The 17774-nt window shown below is 45.5% G+C and overlaps 1 protein-coding gene across 2 annotated transcripts in view; it reads left to right on the plus strand.

Moving 5' to 3' along the window:
- Positions 1 to 17774, plus strand: part of MACROD2 (mono-ADP ribosylhydrolase 2) — a 2183495-nt gene that overhangs the window by 157077 nt on the left and 2008644 nt on the right. For both annotated transcript variants that reach the window (XM_085612704.1, XM_085612705.1), the window contains exon 3: positions 8519 to 8629. In XM_085612704.1, coding sequence (XP_085468830.1) covers positions 8519 to 8629 — 111 coding nt within the window. The remainder of the gene's footprint in view (positions 1 to 8518; positions 8630 to 17774) is intronic.

Consider the following 17774-nt stretch of genomic DNA (forward strand, 5'->3'; position numbering starts at 1 on the left):
TACAAAAGATTTTGAAGGATGGATTCCAAGCCCAGAGTTTGGTTGAATTTGTTTCATTCAATGCTATTTTCAAGAATTTACCGTAGCATGAACCTGGATCTTCCTCCTGGGTCCGCTATAAAATGAGACAAAGAACCTGTTCTACCCCCAACTTCTGACAAAATGCATCTGTTTTGGGTGTAAACAGGTTTCTTGGGGTATGACCAGGTTCACTCTGTGACTGGCTAAATAAGACGGAATCTACTTAGTCTTTTGTGGATCATTTAAGCTCCTCACCTTCCATGACAATAGGGTAATTTTCCTTTTTTAAAGTCACAGTGCACATGTTAACGACTGTTGAAATATGCATAAGCTGTCAGTTTCATGGTCACTATGCGTATTAAACTGGAATGTCCCCAAACCTGCAGGAACTCAAAACATTTTACCAACCCTCATTCACCTACAATGGCTCCTCCCTCTAATCAGTGAATTGCCTGCTCGCAGGAAAAACCTGCAACTAAAATCATGTGTAAATTACTGTGAAAAGCACACATGTGCATGGTCGCCATCTAGCCCACAACCTCTGCAGTCACTCATTAACTGCCCCAGGTAACCATCAGCTAACAAATGAATCTCTCTACCGCGGCATCTCTTATTTAGTTTAGTTTAACGTGTTGTTTCTTACCATGAACACTTTTTTAAGAATTAACCTAACTGTACTTCTTACAAGCTAGCTATATTAATTATTTTTAGATTTAACTTACAAACCACACTTTGTTAGGTTTGGAGCAGGCATAAAAAAATTTTGAGGCAAATATCAGGGACATTTTCCAGACTTCATTCTTTGTGTTGCTATAGAGGATGGAGAGGGTAAAGCAGAAGCTGCACACCTCCTGTTGACCTTTTGATATTCTACTTGTTCAGATAGTACATTGTCAGTCTAAAAAACTCTTAATGTAAATTATACATCATGAAATAAAGCAGACTTTCTGTATCTCACCTAGGTATAGAGGTTGCTGTCAATCGTATATACAACTGAAGCACTACACTCTTTTCGTGTCTTTTGTACTGATTCTAGAGGCATCTCTGTACTGTATTATATTATAATTGCATTTTTAAAGACCTTGCTGTAGAAAGCTGGCTCTATATAGACTATACCAAAGTAAGTAAGGTATAGTGTGCACAGAGGGCAGTGGATCCCTAGAGGCTTTTCAGAGCCTAAAGTAGATAATACTAGTGCTCCCTTTTGTAGTTGTGTGGGCGAGCAGTTATGCTTATCAGAGGGCAGTGTTAAGCATTTGTTGTACAAACAAAGGCAAGAAATGATTACACATGGGAGCGTGGCCTGGATAGAGATGTAGTAGGACGTGCTTGCCCTGCTCTTCACGGCCTATTCAATGCCCTCGACTGCACCGGGGCACCCTTGGGGACAAGCAGCAGCAGCGGTACAGTGATTGCTTCTCAGTTCACACTGCAAGGTGGCTGCCCCACCCTCCTGCATTGAGTTTGGTCACTGCTCCATGGCGGTCATCAGCAGGAGCCGGGCGCCTCCTCGGCCATTTTGTCCATCAGGACGCGGGCCAGTTCAGCCATAACTGCGGCAGCCCGCCCTGCGGTGTGCTGTTGACCTAAGGACTGTGCTTGGAGAGGACAGCGGCTGCTCCGCTGCTGCGGGTGGTGCCTCGTTGCTGCTGTTCGCCGAGGACCCCAAATAACTGAATCACAGGGCTATGTAGCACTGTGGGGCCCAGCGGGGAAGTGTTGCGGCGCTCCCCAGGCGGGTTGTGTCCTGAGAAGCCCTGAGCGTGGTACTGCCTCCCAGGGGCTCCTGTGCCACAGAGACCCTGAACCTTCTCTGCAAACCTGGGGCCTGCGAGCTGACCGGCCACCGCACCTGTGATGGAGGACCTGACGGGAGGTGAGCTCTTAGGACGGCGGTGACGAGTGGCGCCTGCTGTGTTAGCGGCCCCGGGATACCCTGCACTTTGGCAGGTAGTGCAGTGGCTTGAGAGTGGGACCTAGAACTGGGCAGAGAACGATAGCCCGATCCTGTGTCTGGACCAGGAGCCAGGAAGGCTTGAACTGGAGAAGATCTGTACTGCAACTGGCTGTGCGGGAGCGTCTGGCTGGCAGGATCCCCTCCGCTACTGCCTCACCTTAGAGCCTGCATATCCACGCCGGTGGCCCTGGCTCCAAACGGTCGTTGGGAGCTGCTTGGGGAGGTAATCGCTGGGAAAGGTGCCTCACGTGCCAGTGGAGACGGACGGGGCGTGCAGAGGCCTGGGAACTGAGAGTACTCCCTGGACAGCCATAGTGCATGCCCAGTGAAGGCACAGTGGACCCCTTCCACAGGGATTAAGCGCGTGGGCCTAGATTGTGCCTTGCATCTCCTCACTATTCTAGGGGGTGCTGCCCCCATACTTCCGTCTCTGGAGAACGGTGATTCTTGGGGTCGTGTGGCCTCCCAGCTCCTCTCTTCTCCAGCGACCATTAGGCCATCAGATAGGCATTACTGAGACTGACCTTTGCACTCCGTGGAAATTGACCACTCCCTGGCACTCATTGGGCCTGGTGTGTTGGCGGGGTGTAGCGTGTTGGCAGAAAGTTGCCTCGGCCCGCCAAGTGGAGTTGCGAGGGGGTGGTCTGGCCCATGGGCTCCCTCTTGCATAATGACCCAAGCAGAGTTCCGCTCTCTTACTCTGTCTTGGGCTCCCTGCCCCGGTCTACCTCCTTTGGGATCTGGAGTGAAGTACACAGACAGTTAACACCCGCCAGCATGCACTCTCTCCCTGGCTTATAATATGTAACATTGCTAGAGCATCCCATAGCTTGATGTGGGAGACTTGGAGGGAGACCTTGAACCCTTACCTGTCTCGAATGGGTCCTGATGTGCCCCGTCGACATTACATGTTTCAAATCCATGAAGGACAGCTCAGTGATGTTGCTGTGCACCAAGCCATTGCCAGCAGATCCGGATACATTTCCCAGGGCCCGCGTCTTCGGCTCCTATCACTCAGGAGCACATGGACCCCTTTTTGCAAGAAAGTCGCTCTGACATTAGCTCTCTTAAAGAATATTTCAAGGCCTGCCTGCGTGTCATCCGGAAAGATGCCTCTGAGATCAGGGAGCGTGTGTACGACCTCGAGCACACAGTGGTTGCCAGATCAGAAGACCAAGAGATGTTATGGCAATCAGTCGCCGCTCTGTAGGAGCAAAACATCTATCGACAGACTTAGCAGGAAGACTTGGAAAATTGAAGTCGCTGGAACAACAACTTCCGCATCCAGGCGTGCCTAAAGGGATGGAGGGCAATGATATCCTATCCTTTATGGCAGATCTTCAGACGATCAGAGGGAATAACAGTGCCTCACCGCCCAGCTTCGCCACCGCGCACATAATATTGCACTGGACATCTTGACCAGGGTACACTTCTTTACTGAGAAGGAAACAATTCTTAGAACAGGGAGGGGCACACGACTGAACTAACCTTTTGGGCCACACGGTCCAACTCTATCAAGATCTGTCCCCCATCACAGTAGAGAAGTGGCGAGACTTTAAGCCTGTCACCAACAAGCTTCGCAACATGGGAGTTCAATATCAGTGGGGTCACCCCTTCACGCACTTGTTTACATGGGAGGGCAAAAGTTGCTCACTAAGGTCACTCACTGAAGCCAAGTAATTTCTGGGACTTGCAGAGGACTCTCAAAATGGTGGTGCAACACCTGGATTGGGTGCCCCTGTGTGAGATCTCCGGCCCATCTGGATCACGATGAAACCACAGCACCCGGATGGGCAACAGGATGAAGTGTCATCTCAAGAAGCCAAACGTGACATCATCCACCGCCCCCACAGCCTTGGGAGGGGGTAGGGGGGACCTCCCCCACCCGCTATGTCGCAGGCTCCCTCTGAACTCTGGCAATTCAGCATATATACACACACATGTAGGTCTACAGAGCCCTAGCCCGTCTACTCCTCAACATGATGCTGCCGACGCAGTGCCTAGGAGGGTCCCTGGAATCAATACTCTGTGCTTCCATCTAATGGTCATCCCCCTGTGACCCATCACTCAGGAGGATGACTCCTCCAGCAGGTCTGGTGCACTTCGGTGCCGGTCTCCGCAAGATGTAGGTGTCTCTGCTAGACCCTGTTGATCTTTTGTTCTTGTTTGTTGTACTATGTTTTCCTTGTATAGGTCGCTCTCCACTGCATGGGAACTCGAGTACTTGGGACAACGATTATCCCCTGCATCTGGGGGGCGGAGGAGTGTCTAAGCCTACCAACTAGCCTTCCTGTTCGTGACTCCTCCCTTGCGTTAGGGCCCTGGCAGGGACCTTCTGTCTGCATCCCCAAGGGGCTGAATTGGATAAGGGTAGCCCCCTTACCGACCAGCATACGGTCCCTTTCCAGGCTTTCCTTATCCCATCAGCAGAACAGCACTTATATACTGTCTGACGAGATGTCTATACTTTAAGGCACTAAACTGATATCCCTGAATGTACACGGCTTGAACTCCCACTGGCAAATATAACGCTTCATACTACAACATGACCCTCATGTTCTCTGCTTGCAGAAGACCCACCTCATGGGGGCTGACCGCCACCGCTTGGCACACCCGAGATATCCCTGGCACCATTGGGCGTACACGAATACTACAACCCTAGAGGTGGGAATCTTGTGTGAAGCAGGGTTCTATTCCTCTGTTTCCAAGGTGGTTTGGGACAGTGAGGATCGGTATTTGACTTTGCATCTCATGCGGGGAAAGCACAAGCTCATTGTCCTCAACATATACGCACCCAATGCTTCTCAAGACGCTTATCTTAGACTCATTCACTGGGAACTAGAGGGAGTGGCCTGCGACATTATAGTACGGAGATTTCAACCTGGTATGGGATCCTAAACTGGACCGCAGTGGGACCACCTTTCACAATAATGGGGCCATGTCCTCCCAGCTTAAGCAGGGCATAATAGATGCATGGCAGTATAAGCACCCCGATACGTGCCACTACTTGTTCTACTCAGACGTACACACTTCATATTCACGGATAGATTACGCACTGGTTTTTCTCTCTCTTCTCCGACACCTAGATACAGCAGAGCTTTCAGACATCACTATCTCCGACCATGCACACCTAGAGTTGTCCTGAAAGTCACATGGCCTATCCCCCAGGAACCCACCGTGCTGGCCCCTACCTCCTCACATACCCCGGGACCCAGTAGATGTTGCTGAGATTCGTAAAGTTATTGCCGACTACTTCACCATTCATGGTCTCCCTGAAACCCCCTTCATACTCTTTGGGATGAGTTCACTGCTACCATCCGGCATACGATCACCACTATTGCCATTACTCAGAATCGAGAAGTCAGACTGATAGATTCTAACCTAACGTCTGAGATCAAACAATTGGAACAAGCAGCTAAAGCCACTCCCTCCCGCCGGACTAAACAGGTTACTATACTACATGGCCAGCTTCGCGCACACAGGATGGAAAAGATGGAGCGTGCACTTTTAGCGCTTCAGCACTGCTACTACGAAGGAGGCAACAAGGTGGGCAGGATTCTGGCCCGCAGACTCCATCAAGCACAGGCTAAGGCATATTTTGCAACGCTGCAAGCTGAGGGCGAGGGGTGGGTAGTTACAGAACGCGACAAACTCCAGATCTCCCATGATTACTATCAAATGTTATACTCTCTAGATGATCCACCCCTAGCTCTAGTCAAAGCCTACTTGGACACTTGCGAGTGGGAGCCTTCACACCCATGGCATGCGGACCTCCTAGATGCACCAATTACTCTGAAAGAACTGAGTGCAGTGGTACTGGGCTTGCTCCTGGAGAAAACTCTGGGACCCAATGGTCTCCCAGCCAATTTGTATTGGATCTTTGTGCCCCAATTGCTCGACCACCTCTTGCAACTCTTTAACGTTATCACACACAAAACGGTCCTAACACCTAAGATGGCGTTGCGCGAATTCTCCCTCATACCAAAGGCAGGACAAGACTTAACCCTCTGCTCTTCATACCCCCCCCCGCCCTACTCAATATGGATACAAAGCTGTTTACTAAAATACTGGCCACTAGACTTGAGTCTTACCTCTCGGGCCTCATCAACCTGGACCAGGTCGGTTTTATACGCCAGAGGCAGGGTGCACCATTACAAGATCCTGGCTTGCCTTCTCTCGCTGGATGCAGAGAAGGCTTTAAAAGAGTTAGTTGGCCCTTCCTCCAGGCAGTGCTGGTCAAAGTTGGACTAGGGCCGGGGCTGATCTCCAAGATAATGGCATCGGATTTGTTTCTGACCCACAAGAGCAAAAGGCTCCCACCTCAGGGGATCAAAAATATGTCTAGAGATGGCAGGCTGGTGCAAACCAGCCAGGCACAAACTAGTGGTTTGGTAGGTTTGGAAGGGGCCCCTCTGAGGTGCCCTCTCAGTGCATTTATTAATGAATTCAACACTGGCATCAGTGTGAGCTCATTAATCTGAGATGTTTGGTACCAAACATCTTGGAGTTCGGTGAAGCCATCATGGGGCTGTGGAACTCGTAGTGACAAGCTCCCATCCCATGTGCTCAGTATGACTTCACAGTGCACTTATGAAGTCTAGGAATGGACTTAGACCATAAAGGGACATATCTGCTCATGCAGTTATGCACTAACATGAGGTATTGTGCACCCTTCCTTAGGGTTGTAAGACCGCTGTAGGGGTAACTTACGTATGCCTCTTGCAGTGCTGGTAGGCCTGGCGCACAGGGATGTGTGCCATGTCGACTATTGACTTTTATCTGGACCAAAACATGCAGACTGCAGTGGCAGTCTGCTTGTGTTTGGTGAGGGGGTCTCTTAGGGTGGTACATTACATGCTGCAACCCTTAGAGACGCTCTCTGGTCACAAGGCCCTTGGTATACAAGGGGTTTATATGTGAGCCAGAGGTGTGCCAGTTGTGGAAACAAAGGTACAGTTTTGGGAAATAGCACAGGCACTGGGAACCTGGTTAGAAGGAACCCCGTGCACACTCAGTAAAATATGCATCAGAATCCTGCAACAGAAACCCACTTTCCTACACTTACAACTTCTGATAAGGCTTTGAAGTACTTTATGGTGGATAGCATACTACTCTGACTTTGGTGGATAGCATACTACTCTGACTTCTAAAGTTAGTTTCACCCTGTTATTTATTACTGTTTATATTTGTAGATTAGTGTTATGCTTTCGGGAATCTGTTTGAAGCATTGCCTCTAGTTTCTATTGGTGGATAAATATAATAGGAGTGAGGTTTATTAGAGTGGGTTCATGCAAGTGGCAACTGGGATAAATGAACAGTGTTGAGGGTAGTAGATATTGTGAGATTGCAAGCAGAAGTTTCACTGACAGGAATTTTTGATTTATGAGTGTGGGATGAGGAGATGGGCTAGGAAAGGTTAGAAATTGCAGAAATGATTATGAATTGTAAGGAACGTTATGGTTAGTTTACTAATTAGAGAATGTACAGCAGGTAGACTGTGATAGAGTAGGGCACACTCAGAGGCACTAAGGCAGGCAGAGGATGGAGTGTAAGCAGTACGTAATTCTAAGGTGGGAGAAAGAATAATTTCTAATATAGAGCTATAACTCTGGTTAATTTTCACTCGTTTGTTTTTTTTAATATTGTGGGACAAGGATATTGAGATAGGATGCAATCTGGGAAAGTATGCAGAATAGAAAAAAAGGTTCAAAGTTGATTACCTTTGGGCAGGTGATATGTTGTTGTGTCTTCGGTTGTTCCATTTAGCTTTTGATGGTGTTGATGCACTCTGTTTTTACATAAATATTAAACATGATTAAAAGTGTTTGACTTTGTTCTTGTTTTTAATATGAAGTGCTGAGTTTTGTGATTTCAGGTCCTTAAAGTTGGTCTAGTTAGATTTTAAGGACCAGACAACCCTTGGTATTTGTATTGGTCATTCTATTAGTTGTTTAGGACAGATGCACGGGTGGTTTGTTTCTAAGGGAATGTGGTTCTCCTTGATATTAGGGGGTTGTTTAAGAGATTCTGCTGTATCTGCTCTTCGTTGATCCTAGAGAGTTCTTAAGGGGTATCTGTCTGGAGCTAGAAATTAAGTTCATATGGATTCTTTGTTGAATTACATCTGGAATAGCTGGTCTTTAACATCTTTCTGAATGCTAAGTGATTCTCAAAGGCTCTGATCTTTGCAGGTAAGAAATTTCTACGTTTTGGGCCTTGAACAGAGAAACAAATCCCACCAATGGTATTCTTCCTGTTAACAGAAATGATGAAGCGTGGTGCCAGTCTGGAACATAAGTTCCTGGGTTTGGAGTATTTTTTAACTTTGTTTGAGTGAGTTTTGGTATTTAGCCATTTATAGTTGTGTGATGCACAGTAATTTGAAGGAGTATCTTCTTTTGATTTTACAGCCATCTATTGTGTACCACAAGATCGAGGGATGGGAAGTGTGTGCTCTGGTCTGTCTTTAGTACTTTGAATTAGAAATGAATTGTTCACAATACCCTGTACTATAGTTGTCGTCTTTGTTTTCTTCTACAGCAGAAGAAGACTCTGTGGAACATGTGCCACTGAAGAGAAGATTAAGCGAAAAGGTTTCTCTGTACAGAGGGGACATAACGTTGCTAGAGATCGATGCCATTGTTAATGCGGGTAAGTTTATTTTTTTTATGGTATTGCTTGATATTCCTGTTGCCCATCTGAGAAAGAACTTGATGAGCCATGGTCTAGAAATGTGTTTGATGTTCATAGTGCATTGCTACATGCTGGTTTTCCGGTGTTAATGCATATATCTGGTTGTTGAGAACATGACTTACTGGCTGCTGTTCCTTGATGTAGCTTTCAGCTTTAACATGAAAGTGGTTTTAGTTATCTCATTTAGGTTTCTTGGTCATATCAACATTTGGTCTTTTTCTTTGGTAGTCACCTCGATGGACCTTTGTTTCAAATTACTGTTGGAGGTCACGCTATGCCATACAAAGCATTGTCGAGATAAACAATATCTGTGTCGTATTGATGAAAATATAGACTTGTACATAACCGAGTAGAAGAATAAAAGTGGCATGGGTGCGAGATTTGTATGTACCATCATGAAAGAACTTGTACATTATCACTCTAAAGAAAAGATAATTCTATTCTCCAAAAGTTGAAATTAAAGGACTCACTAGGCTGGGTATAGAGTTAATCTCAAGAACTGTGATGTGATGTCATCAAGCAAAGGGTAAACTTTTAGAGGTTAATGTGTACAACTTTGGTTGCATTTGAAATTAACCCAACGCAAATTCTTCAGTTCGGAAGAAATTGACCCTTTAAGACATTACTGGTCTTTTGGAATGGGCCCATAAAGGTTGTTCAGATGGATAGGACAAATGCATTAGTTCACCATACCAAGACAGACCGAGTCAATTAAATGTAGCTTTTTCCGCCGTTCAAGTTACAGTAACGTGTGACTTGTCGAATGGATCGTGTACATAATGTTCTAATAGAATAATTGGAAGACTAAACAGTTGCAATTAAAATAAAATGTCACTTTATGTAAGTGTGGGCTAAAGACTAAACATGTTATTAAGTGTGTTAAAGGATTCTTTGTTTGCGACTGATGGATTGGTTCTGTTTTAAGTGGCCAGATTTCATCTCCACGAAAGTTAATTTTGCAACGCTACTAAGCATTTGTGGTGATATTGTGTCTCTGAGCCTCAAGTGACATTAAATGGCCATTGTTTATTACATTTCGTATTTTATGGAATGAGACTTGTTGTTGCACCGCTCTAGTTGCTCGTCTGTGAGGTAAATGCATACCTGTCTTGTTCATCAATAGTCAAATCATGCATAAGGACAATGTAGGACACACCCGGAAGCTGCAAGTCTGCTTCCTGCCTTCTCCTAGTGCACTGGAAGACCACTGCGGTTCCTTGCATCTGCTCACGCAAATCTTCCACTGAAAATTAATCTTTTACTTTTGCAAATGTATTTAACCATGCTATAATACATTGATTAACTTAAGAATTCAAGCAGTAACTGGGTCTCTGTGAGGTCCAATACTCCATTTGGGAACTGAATTTTCGTGCACTATTCTTTTTGCACATACAGGTAACCATACATGACATTGTTGTTTTTTTATTTTAAACATCAATGTAGAAATAACTCCATCTTTGTTTTTAAGCATAATCACCATCCGTCTAAAAATGACGACAAATCAGTTGCAAGTCATTCTCCAAAGCCCCAAAGTGTGCAACATGTAATGCTCTTCTCACTGCTTTTATTTGCTCCGAATGTTCATTGGGAGTTTTTTGGGTGACCTGGAGTAATTTCTTAAATGGTATACTTTTTTTACAAAATTAATTTGCTAATTGTGCTGATCGGTTTAGTACATGGGTATTTGAAGAGTCATTGAAGGGTAAGTGGCAGTTAAAAGAAATATAATTTGGGCCTCTGTACAGGCCGCATATTCTAATGGTACCTTTCATTAAAACTAAATTACAAATCTGGTGTACATCTGTTATGTTATAATATTTATAGAGCGCATGGCTGCCCCAGCAACGGTGCGTCCCAGCGCTAACGGTCTAGTATAGTCGGAGGCAGAGGCAGTTTAGCGATTGGAGAAGAGCCAGGTCTTCACCATCCTTCTAAAGATCCACTGATCAGTGATTCTACGGATAGCGGGAGGTAGGGCGTTCCACAGGGCAGGTGCCAATGCTCTGAACGAGCAGCCACCCGCTCTGGCCCTTCGTACCCGAGGCACTCGTGCCAGATGCAGATCTGTTGAGCGCAAGGCACAGGTGGGTACATATGGAGAGCACATAGCGCTCAGAATCCCAGGGCAAAGGCTCGAAAAGATCTTATGGATGGTACAGAGAGCTTTGAAGTGAATTCTTTGTTCCATGGGTAGCCAGTGTAACCAACGGAGAAGATCGGAGACGTGACAATGTTTAGGGAGTGCAAACAGAGCGCGGGCTGCCGTCTTCTGGGCATGTTGGAGCCTTTGGATCACCCCTTTGTTGGATCCTAAGAGTAGCACATTGCAATAGTCCAGTCTAGTCATGATGGTGGATTGGATAATCAGCTTCCGGTTGTGGGAATCGAAAAGACCCAAAATAGGCTTTAGGCCCATAACAGTCTGAAACAGGTGCCTGCCAATGATTTAGCATGAGCCTCAAAGCAGAGCTCATTGTCCACCCAAACGCCCAGGTTCTTGACCACAGATTTAGGCAAGGGGGGTACACCTAGAGCAGGAGGCCACCACTGGTCGCACCCGAAGGGGAGTTCAACTGCAAATAGTTATTAGCCATCCAGTCAGAGATGGCAATAAGATATTCCTGGAATTTTGTAGAGTCCTGGTTGGGGTTAAAAGAGAAGGTAAACACCAGCTGGGTGTCGTTGGTGTATTACACCAGAGAGATGCCCCGGGCTTTAGCCAACAGAGCCAATGGTCTGACATAGACATTGAACAACATAGGGCTCAATGCTGAACCCTGGGGGCTACCACAGCATAGCGGGTGGGTATGGGAGGAGAAAGGAGGGGTCGGCGATGACTTGAAAGGTCGGATCAGCCAAGAAAGACCAGAACGAGGAGAGGGCATTGCCCTCAACACAGATCTCCATCAGCTGGTGGAGCACGATCTTACATGAGACATGTCGAAGGCTGCACTCGGGTCAAGCAGAATCAGTGCTGTGGTTCTGCCCTCATCCAAAGAGGACCTTAGCTGTTCTGTGACTACCAGCAGAGCGGACTCGGTGCTATGTCGTGGCCGGAAAACATTTTGAGATGGATCCAGTATTAAGTTGACTTACAGATATTGGGTTAAAAATGTTAACATAAGATTCCATGATTTTGGATACAAACTGGAGCAGAGAAATCAGACAAACGTTTTCAGACACTGACACCTCCAATGTTGGCTTTTTCAGCAGAGGAACAACTTTGGCGTGTTTGCATGACTTGGGGATTGACGCCGAGGATAGGGACAAATTGATCAACTCCCGGCCCTCTGGTAAAAGACAGTTTTGGAATTTTATGAAAAAGTCGGGTTTCAAAGATAGACCCTGATTTTACCTTGGCAAACAGAGTTTCCATCGCTTTGGGGAAAATAGGCGGAAACAAGGAAAGGGAATGGGTCTCAAAGCCCAAGGGCATACTCCTCCCAAGGCAGGGAGAAGTATCCCCAGGTCAGAAACTGCTGTAGATACGCTAGACTATATTAATAAAACATTTGGCCACTACTAAGCATTGCAGATTGGAAGATATGTGACTGTCGGGAGGGGATATACTGTGTGCACAAGGAGAACCCCTTTTCATGCAGCCTGTGTAACATGAATATTTTGTTACTAGCTTTTGTATAGTGCACTGTTTGGGAAGGATGCGATATCGATGTATGAAATGTTTCTATCTGATATTTTCTGGCTGATGTGTGTTGAAAGCCTACTAAAAGCATTTACCTATGTTTGAGGTGTGTGATATGTTCTTGTATAGGGTGTGCTTTGAGGAACTGAATACATTCTAAAACACAACTTCAATTGAAAGGCTGTAGTTTAGATATCATACAAAACAAGTTAATAAAATGAAAGACATGAGTACAACTCACACAAATAGTTTGACAGTTGGGGGGTGGGTATTTGGGTGGGAGCGGGTGTCAATATTTGAATTGAGGACACTCCAAACCACTCTTTTTGGGTCTCGGCTAGACAGTGCATCCGCTGTCTCGAAGAGGCATGGTGTGTTTAATCTGTGTGCTCATCACCTTGGGGGTGCCCAGGAGTGGATATTTCACAGGGAAAGCCAGGAAGGGTTCCACAGTGGTATGAGTACAAGCGCCAGGATGCCCCGTCGCTGGGGCAGCAGTGCGCTATACAAGTACAAATTTTCATTTCATTTATCCCGCCCACTGGCTTCCCATTTGCTCACTCCATCGTCTGTCACATATTCTTTGTTACCGTTTCTCCCTAGCATGCCTCTTTGTGTTTAGTCCGCCATCCCCCCCCCCCCCCCACACACCCCAGAGCATGGACCAAGTACTTGTAAATATCCACTGCTCCCGTTTTTACGACTATTTTAGGGCCTACTTTTTCTTTCTTTTTCAGCACTTTACACAGGGCCTGTGCTTTTACCAGCTCAGTCTCCTAACACCAGCATGCCCCAACCACAGATCACACCACTCCCCCATCACTGTCACTCCTTTTCCTATTGTTGCTGCTTTTCATTTCCCCTACCTCATTCCATCTGTCGCTGCTTGCTTCCTCGCACCTCTCTGTCCAGACCTTCCTTAGACCTTGACGCATGAGACACGGTGGTAGAAATGCATACAGAAGGCCAAATTCTGTGCTACCTGCTGTCGTTCTTACAACCATTCATCAAGTGGTTTGATCTTTGTTGTAAAGATGTACTAATGGACAAATTGCATCCGAAACACCAAGGAAGCACTATAGGCTAGATGTAAGAAGCATTTTTGCGTTCACAGAATCTGGCCGTTTGCAACCGCATAAATGCTTTTTCTGTTGTACAAAGCCCAAATTGCAATTCGGTAACTTGATACCAAATCCCAATTTGGTTTTTGCGATTCGTATTTGGAAGGGGCGTTTTGAGGGCATCCCTTCCTAATACTGAATCGTAGTGTTGTGTACGAATGTTTTGCGATCGAAGTGCGCTCACAAAACATTCGCAATTTACCACCAACTCAAAGTTGGTGGTAAACCAATCGTAAACGGGAAGGGGTTACCCAGGGACCCCTTTGAGAATGGTGGTAAAAATATTTTGTAAAAGCAGGCAGTAGTCCAAGGGACCACTACCTACGCGTAAAAAATGAAACTTTAATTTTTTTTCTTCTTAAATGCACACCATTTTCCTTTAGGAGAAATGGGCTGGTTTAAAAAAAAAAAAAATGCTTTGTTGAAAAGCAATCGCAGACATGGTGGTCTGCTGACCCCAGCAGGCTGCCATCTCTGAGATGGCAGCAAATCCCAGTGTACCACAAATTGCGACCCACCGCATTAATATTCATGAGCTATGTATTTGTGACTTACTACAAATCCCTAATGAAACTAAATACATTAGAAATCGTGATATATGTTGCATATAGGTAATCAATATTCCTATTTTTGTACACCTGGCCCCTATTTATTGAGCACCTTTTTAAAAAAAAAATTAAGCCATGCTGCGATTTGCATTAAAACGGATTGCTTCAAGCAGATGCTCTGTCTTTCACGAATGTGCTCCCTTGGGTATAGCGCATTGATGGTAATATTGTGTACTGTCCCTGTTTGAGGCCGGCAAACCTGTTTAAAGGTGTGCCGTGTCACAATCGGGGACACAGTGTGTCCCTTACATAATACGGGCCTCAGGGCCCTCTTATGTGTAATCATACACTATACCTGTATGTGCTGTTCCCGCCCTTAGTTGGATGTGCCTGTTGCAGATAGGTATAGTGTACCTTTTTATGCGCACAATATGCTGTTACCTGTGCTGGAGCAAATAGATTGCTTAGGTTTGTTTTGTAACTGAAAGGTCCTATTAATACGTTTCCTATATGGCGCTTTTGTAACACGTTAATCTGAACGCTGTGGGTCTGAGTGTTATTTGCACTGTGATATTTACACTAAGTGTATTTATGTGGGCTGGCTCTTGCCAGTTGTCACTGATGAGCTTTCACAAGTATATTTTTACTAGATCTAGAATAGCGTAAGAATTGGCGATTTCTGACCCGACGTCCTCTGAATGCTTCGGTTTGTTTGTTACCTGCAAACAGGGATGGAAATCTCTTGGGGTGTTTTGCGGCAGGTGATAAAGGTGCAGCTGCATTTAACTTGCTTTTCTAAAATCATAGTGGAAAAAGCTAGCACCGCTTTCATGCCTTCATCAGTGGTTAAAGGCTCCATTTCACTTACGAGCTTTTTTCTGCTTTCAGAAGCAGTGTTTTTAGTGGGGCATTTTATTTTCTGCAACATTATTATGTCGCCATTAATAGAAAGTACAGTAAAATAGCATAAAATCGAGAAAATGCAAAGAGGTTTAGAATGATTGATTGTGCTGGGATCCGTAGTACTCTGAAATTCATGTGTGTGTTGCATTATTTATGGATGATCAAAGTATGTGTGCAAATATATAATGTTCTGACATATATACATATAAGAAATTACATTGTAAAGTACTACAGACTTTTATTTTTAAATCTACTGAAGCGTGGTTGCGAGAAGTGGAAATGTGCTGCTAAACCTTTGTGGTGACAGCAAAATGTGCTTTTTAAATATAATTCAGTGACGTAAGGAGTGACATAAAAGACACTCAAATGATGGACATAATGCAAAACAAATAATACATTCACCCCCAGTCAAGAGATCTGGGTTAAATCCATCATTATTTTGCTCACCGTTTAGTCCCAGCCATATGCAAATCAGTCTTGACACTGTTCCTGATGGAAACAGTCCAGCCCAAACTGCCAGGCAAGGTCCTCCCTCGACCAGAAACAAGCATCTTGGGACAGGCTTCGGGGTATCACCCCTCATCAGCCAGGCTGGTCTAAACTGGAATGGCATGGTGTGCAAATAATACGATGGATTTAGGACCAGATCTCTGTACTGGGGGTGAATGTTTGACAATATTTAGCATTACTTCCATCACTTGTTCTTTTTGTATTTGTTGCCCGAAGTGGGAAGGGTATGCCCAGACGTGGGTCCCGTGCTCACTAGGATGCTTGTTTCAGGTCCAAGGAGGACCTGGCCTGCCAGTTCAGGCTGGACTGTTCCCACGAGGAGCATGGTCAAGACTTATTTGCAGATGGATGCGTCTAAACTGGAATGGCATGGTGAGCAAAAAAAAAGTGGATGTAGTCCCAGATCTCTATTCTGGGCGAATGTTTGACATTGTTCAGCATTCCATCCATCACTTGTTATTTTTGCCTATGTTATGCCCTGCCACCTTTCCTCAAACCGCCCAAATAGCATTTAGTATCCGATCTAGTGCTTTCGTTTCCCATGACTTGACCGAGATTAACTCTGCGCTTTTTTAAATATCTGTTTTACGAAGCACCACATATCTCAGTCGTGCTTTAATTTAATGGCACCTGCGTTTTTTTCCCCCCACATACTGGAAATGTGAATGGAACACCTCGACTGTGAGTCGTGCCTAAGTGACTGTTTCAGGATGATGCTGCCGACGGGCGGGCTGCCCCCCAGAGGTAAACAGCTTGTCAAATTGCAATCAGTCGCTGAAGCTCCCATCAACTTGGCGCTTAATGAACAGGTGGCGAGAGGATGAATTCTGATGGAAAGGGGGTCTGACGGCCTATCGGGTAATTTCGCTGCTCGCTAATCCATTTCATTTGGCAACTTAATTTATCACACACTTCGAATTTTCATCTTGTAGCTTCCAGGTTCCAAAAATGGGTTCTAAAGCGTGCTCAGTAACACCAAGTTTAAGACGTTTGCTATATACCCTCTGTATGGTTAGAAAACAAATAGTATTAAATCTTTGGGATAGTCGGCGCCTAAAAGGATGCATGCTATTGGTCCCCCATTTAGCCTTTGCAATAAACCTTTGCATTTGATGTAAGGTTAAACATGCACAAGACAATCTAACCGTGCTGCAGCTGCTCAAACGATTTTTTCAGCAGCCCATAACAATTATTGAATACATTGGTTATCACACTCCTGTAAGGTACTTTGTTTTGATGACCCCCTATGATAATATATTAAAAATAATCCCAGATGTTTAATAAAAAGAATGGTAAAAAAAAAAAATAATCCCAGATTATTCTTGTGAAGACTCGTTCGTACATGAAATTATGGGCAGTTTCTTGGTAAAGGTATTCCCTTCGCGGTATGACTTTTCAGCCTAATTTAAATCTTTAGGCAGCTTGTTTCATGAAAGTCTATTTCTGCCAAGATCTGCCTCAGTCTGTTGAGCACAGTGATATATTCCTCGAGTGACTTATAGCCAAGGCCACTGGATTTATGCAAATCTGCGGCTGTCTCTTTTTCTGCATGATTATGGATTTGCCGCATTTGTCACATAATCCATCAAATGCTGCATAATTTGCAGTTGTTAACAAAAAAGAAATGTTTCAAGTTCAGATGGATCAAAAGTTACAAAAAGGGTTGTCACAGATGATGGTAGATGGTGGCAGGCAGGGTCGTACTGGCCGAGGCGGGCATTGGGCGTTTCCCCAGGAGGATGAAAGGGTGGGGCCAGTTTTGCAGCGGTGAGGTCTGTTTTTGTTACTGGGGGGCAGTTTTGCAGCGGTGCTGCAATATCGCCCCCAGTAAAAAAAGCAGCAGTGCTTCACACTTGCACCTCCCCTTGGGGGCTGGTCCGTCTAAATTGCCAGGGCTGCTTTGGTTTCCCAGCCCAGCCCTGGTGGCAGACGCTTTACTGCACAGTGATGGGTCACATTTCTTGTGCTGACTGTTACATTTAGATGTCAAACTGGTATATTTAAGGTGCAACCTCTGCCCACACAGTGCTCATATTGTAAAGAAAGAAAAAGACACACAATTGATGGACGGAATACAGAACAAACCAAAACATTCACCCCCAGTCAAGAGATCTGGGTTAAATCCATCATTCTTTTGCTCACCATGCCACCCCAGTTTAGACCTGGCCATATGCAAATCTGTCTTGACCCTGTGCCTCATGGGAACAGTCCAGCCCGAACTGCCAAGCCAGGTCCTCCCTGGAATGGAAACGAGCATCCTAGGACCGGTTTCGGGGTTTCACCCCTCTTCAGCCAGGATAGCTTGATTCCAGTGGCACAGTGAGCCCAGGACCCACGTCTGGGCATACCTGGCGCACTTAGGGCGAGAAAGCACAAGA

Source organism: Triturus cristatus, chromosome 6, assembly GCF_964204655.1.
Source record: "Triturus cristatus chromosome 6, aTriCri1.1, whole genome shotgun sequence".
In the NCBI taxonomy this organism is placed as follows: domain Eukaryota; kingdom Metazoa; phylum Chordata; class Amphibia; order Caudata; family Salamandridae; genus Triturus; species Triturus cristatus.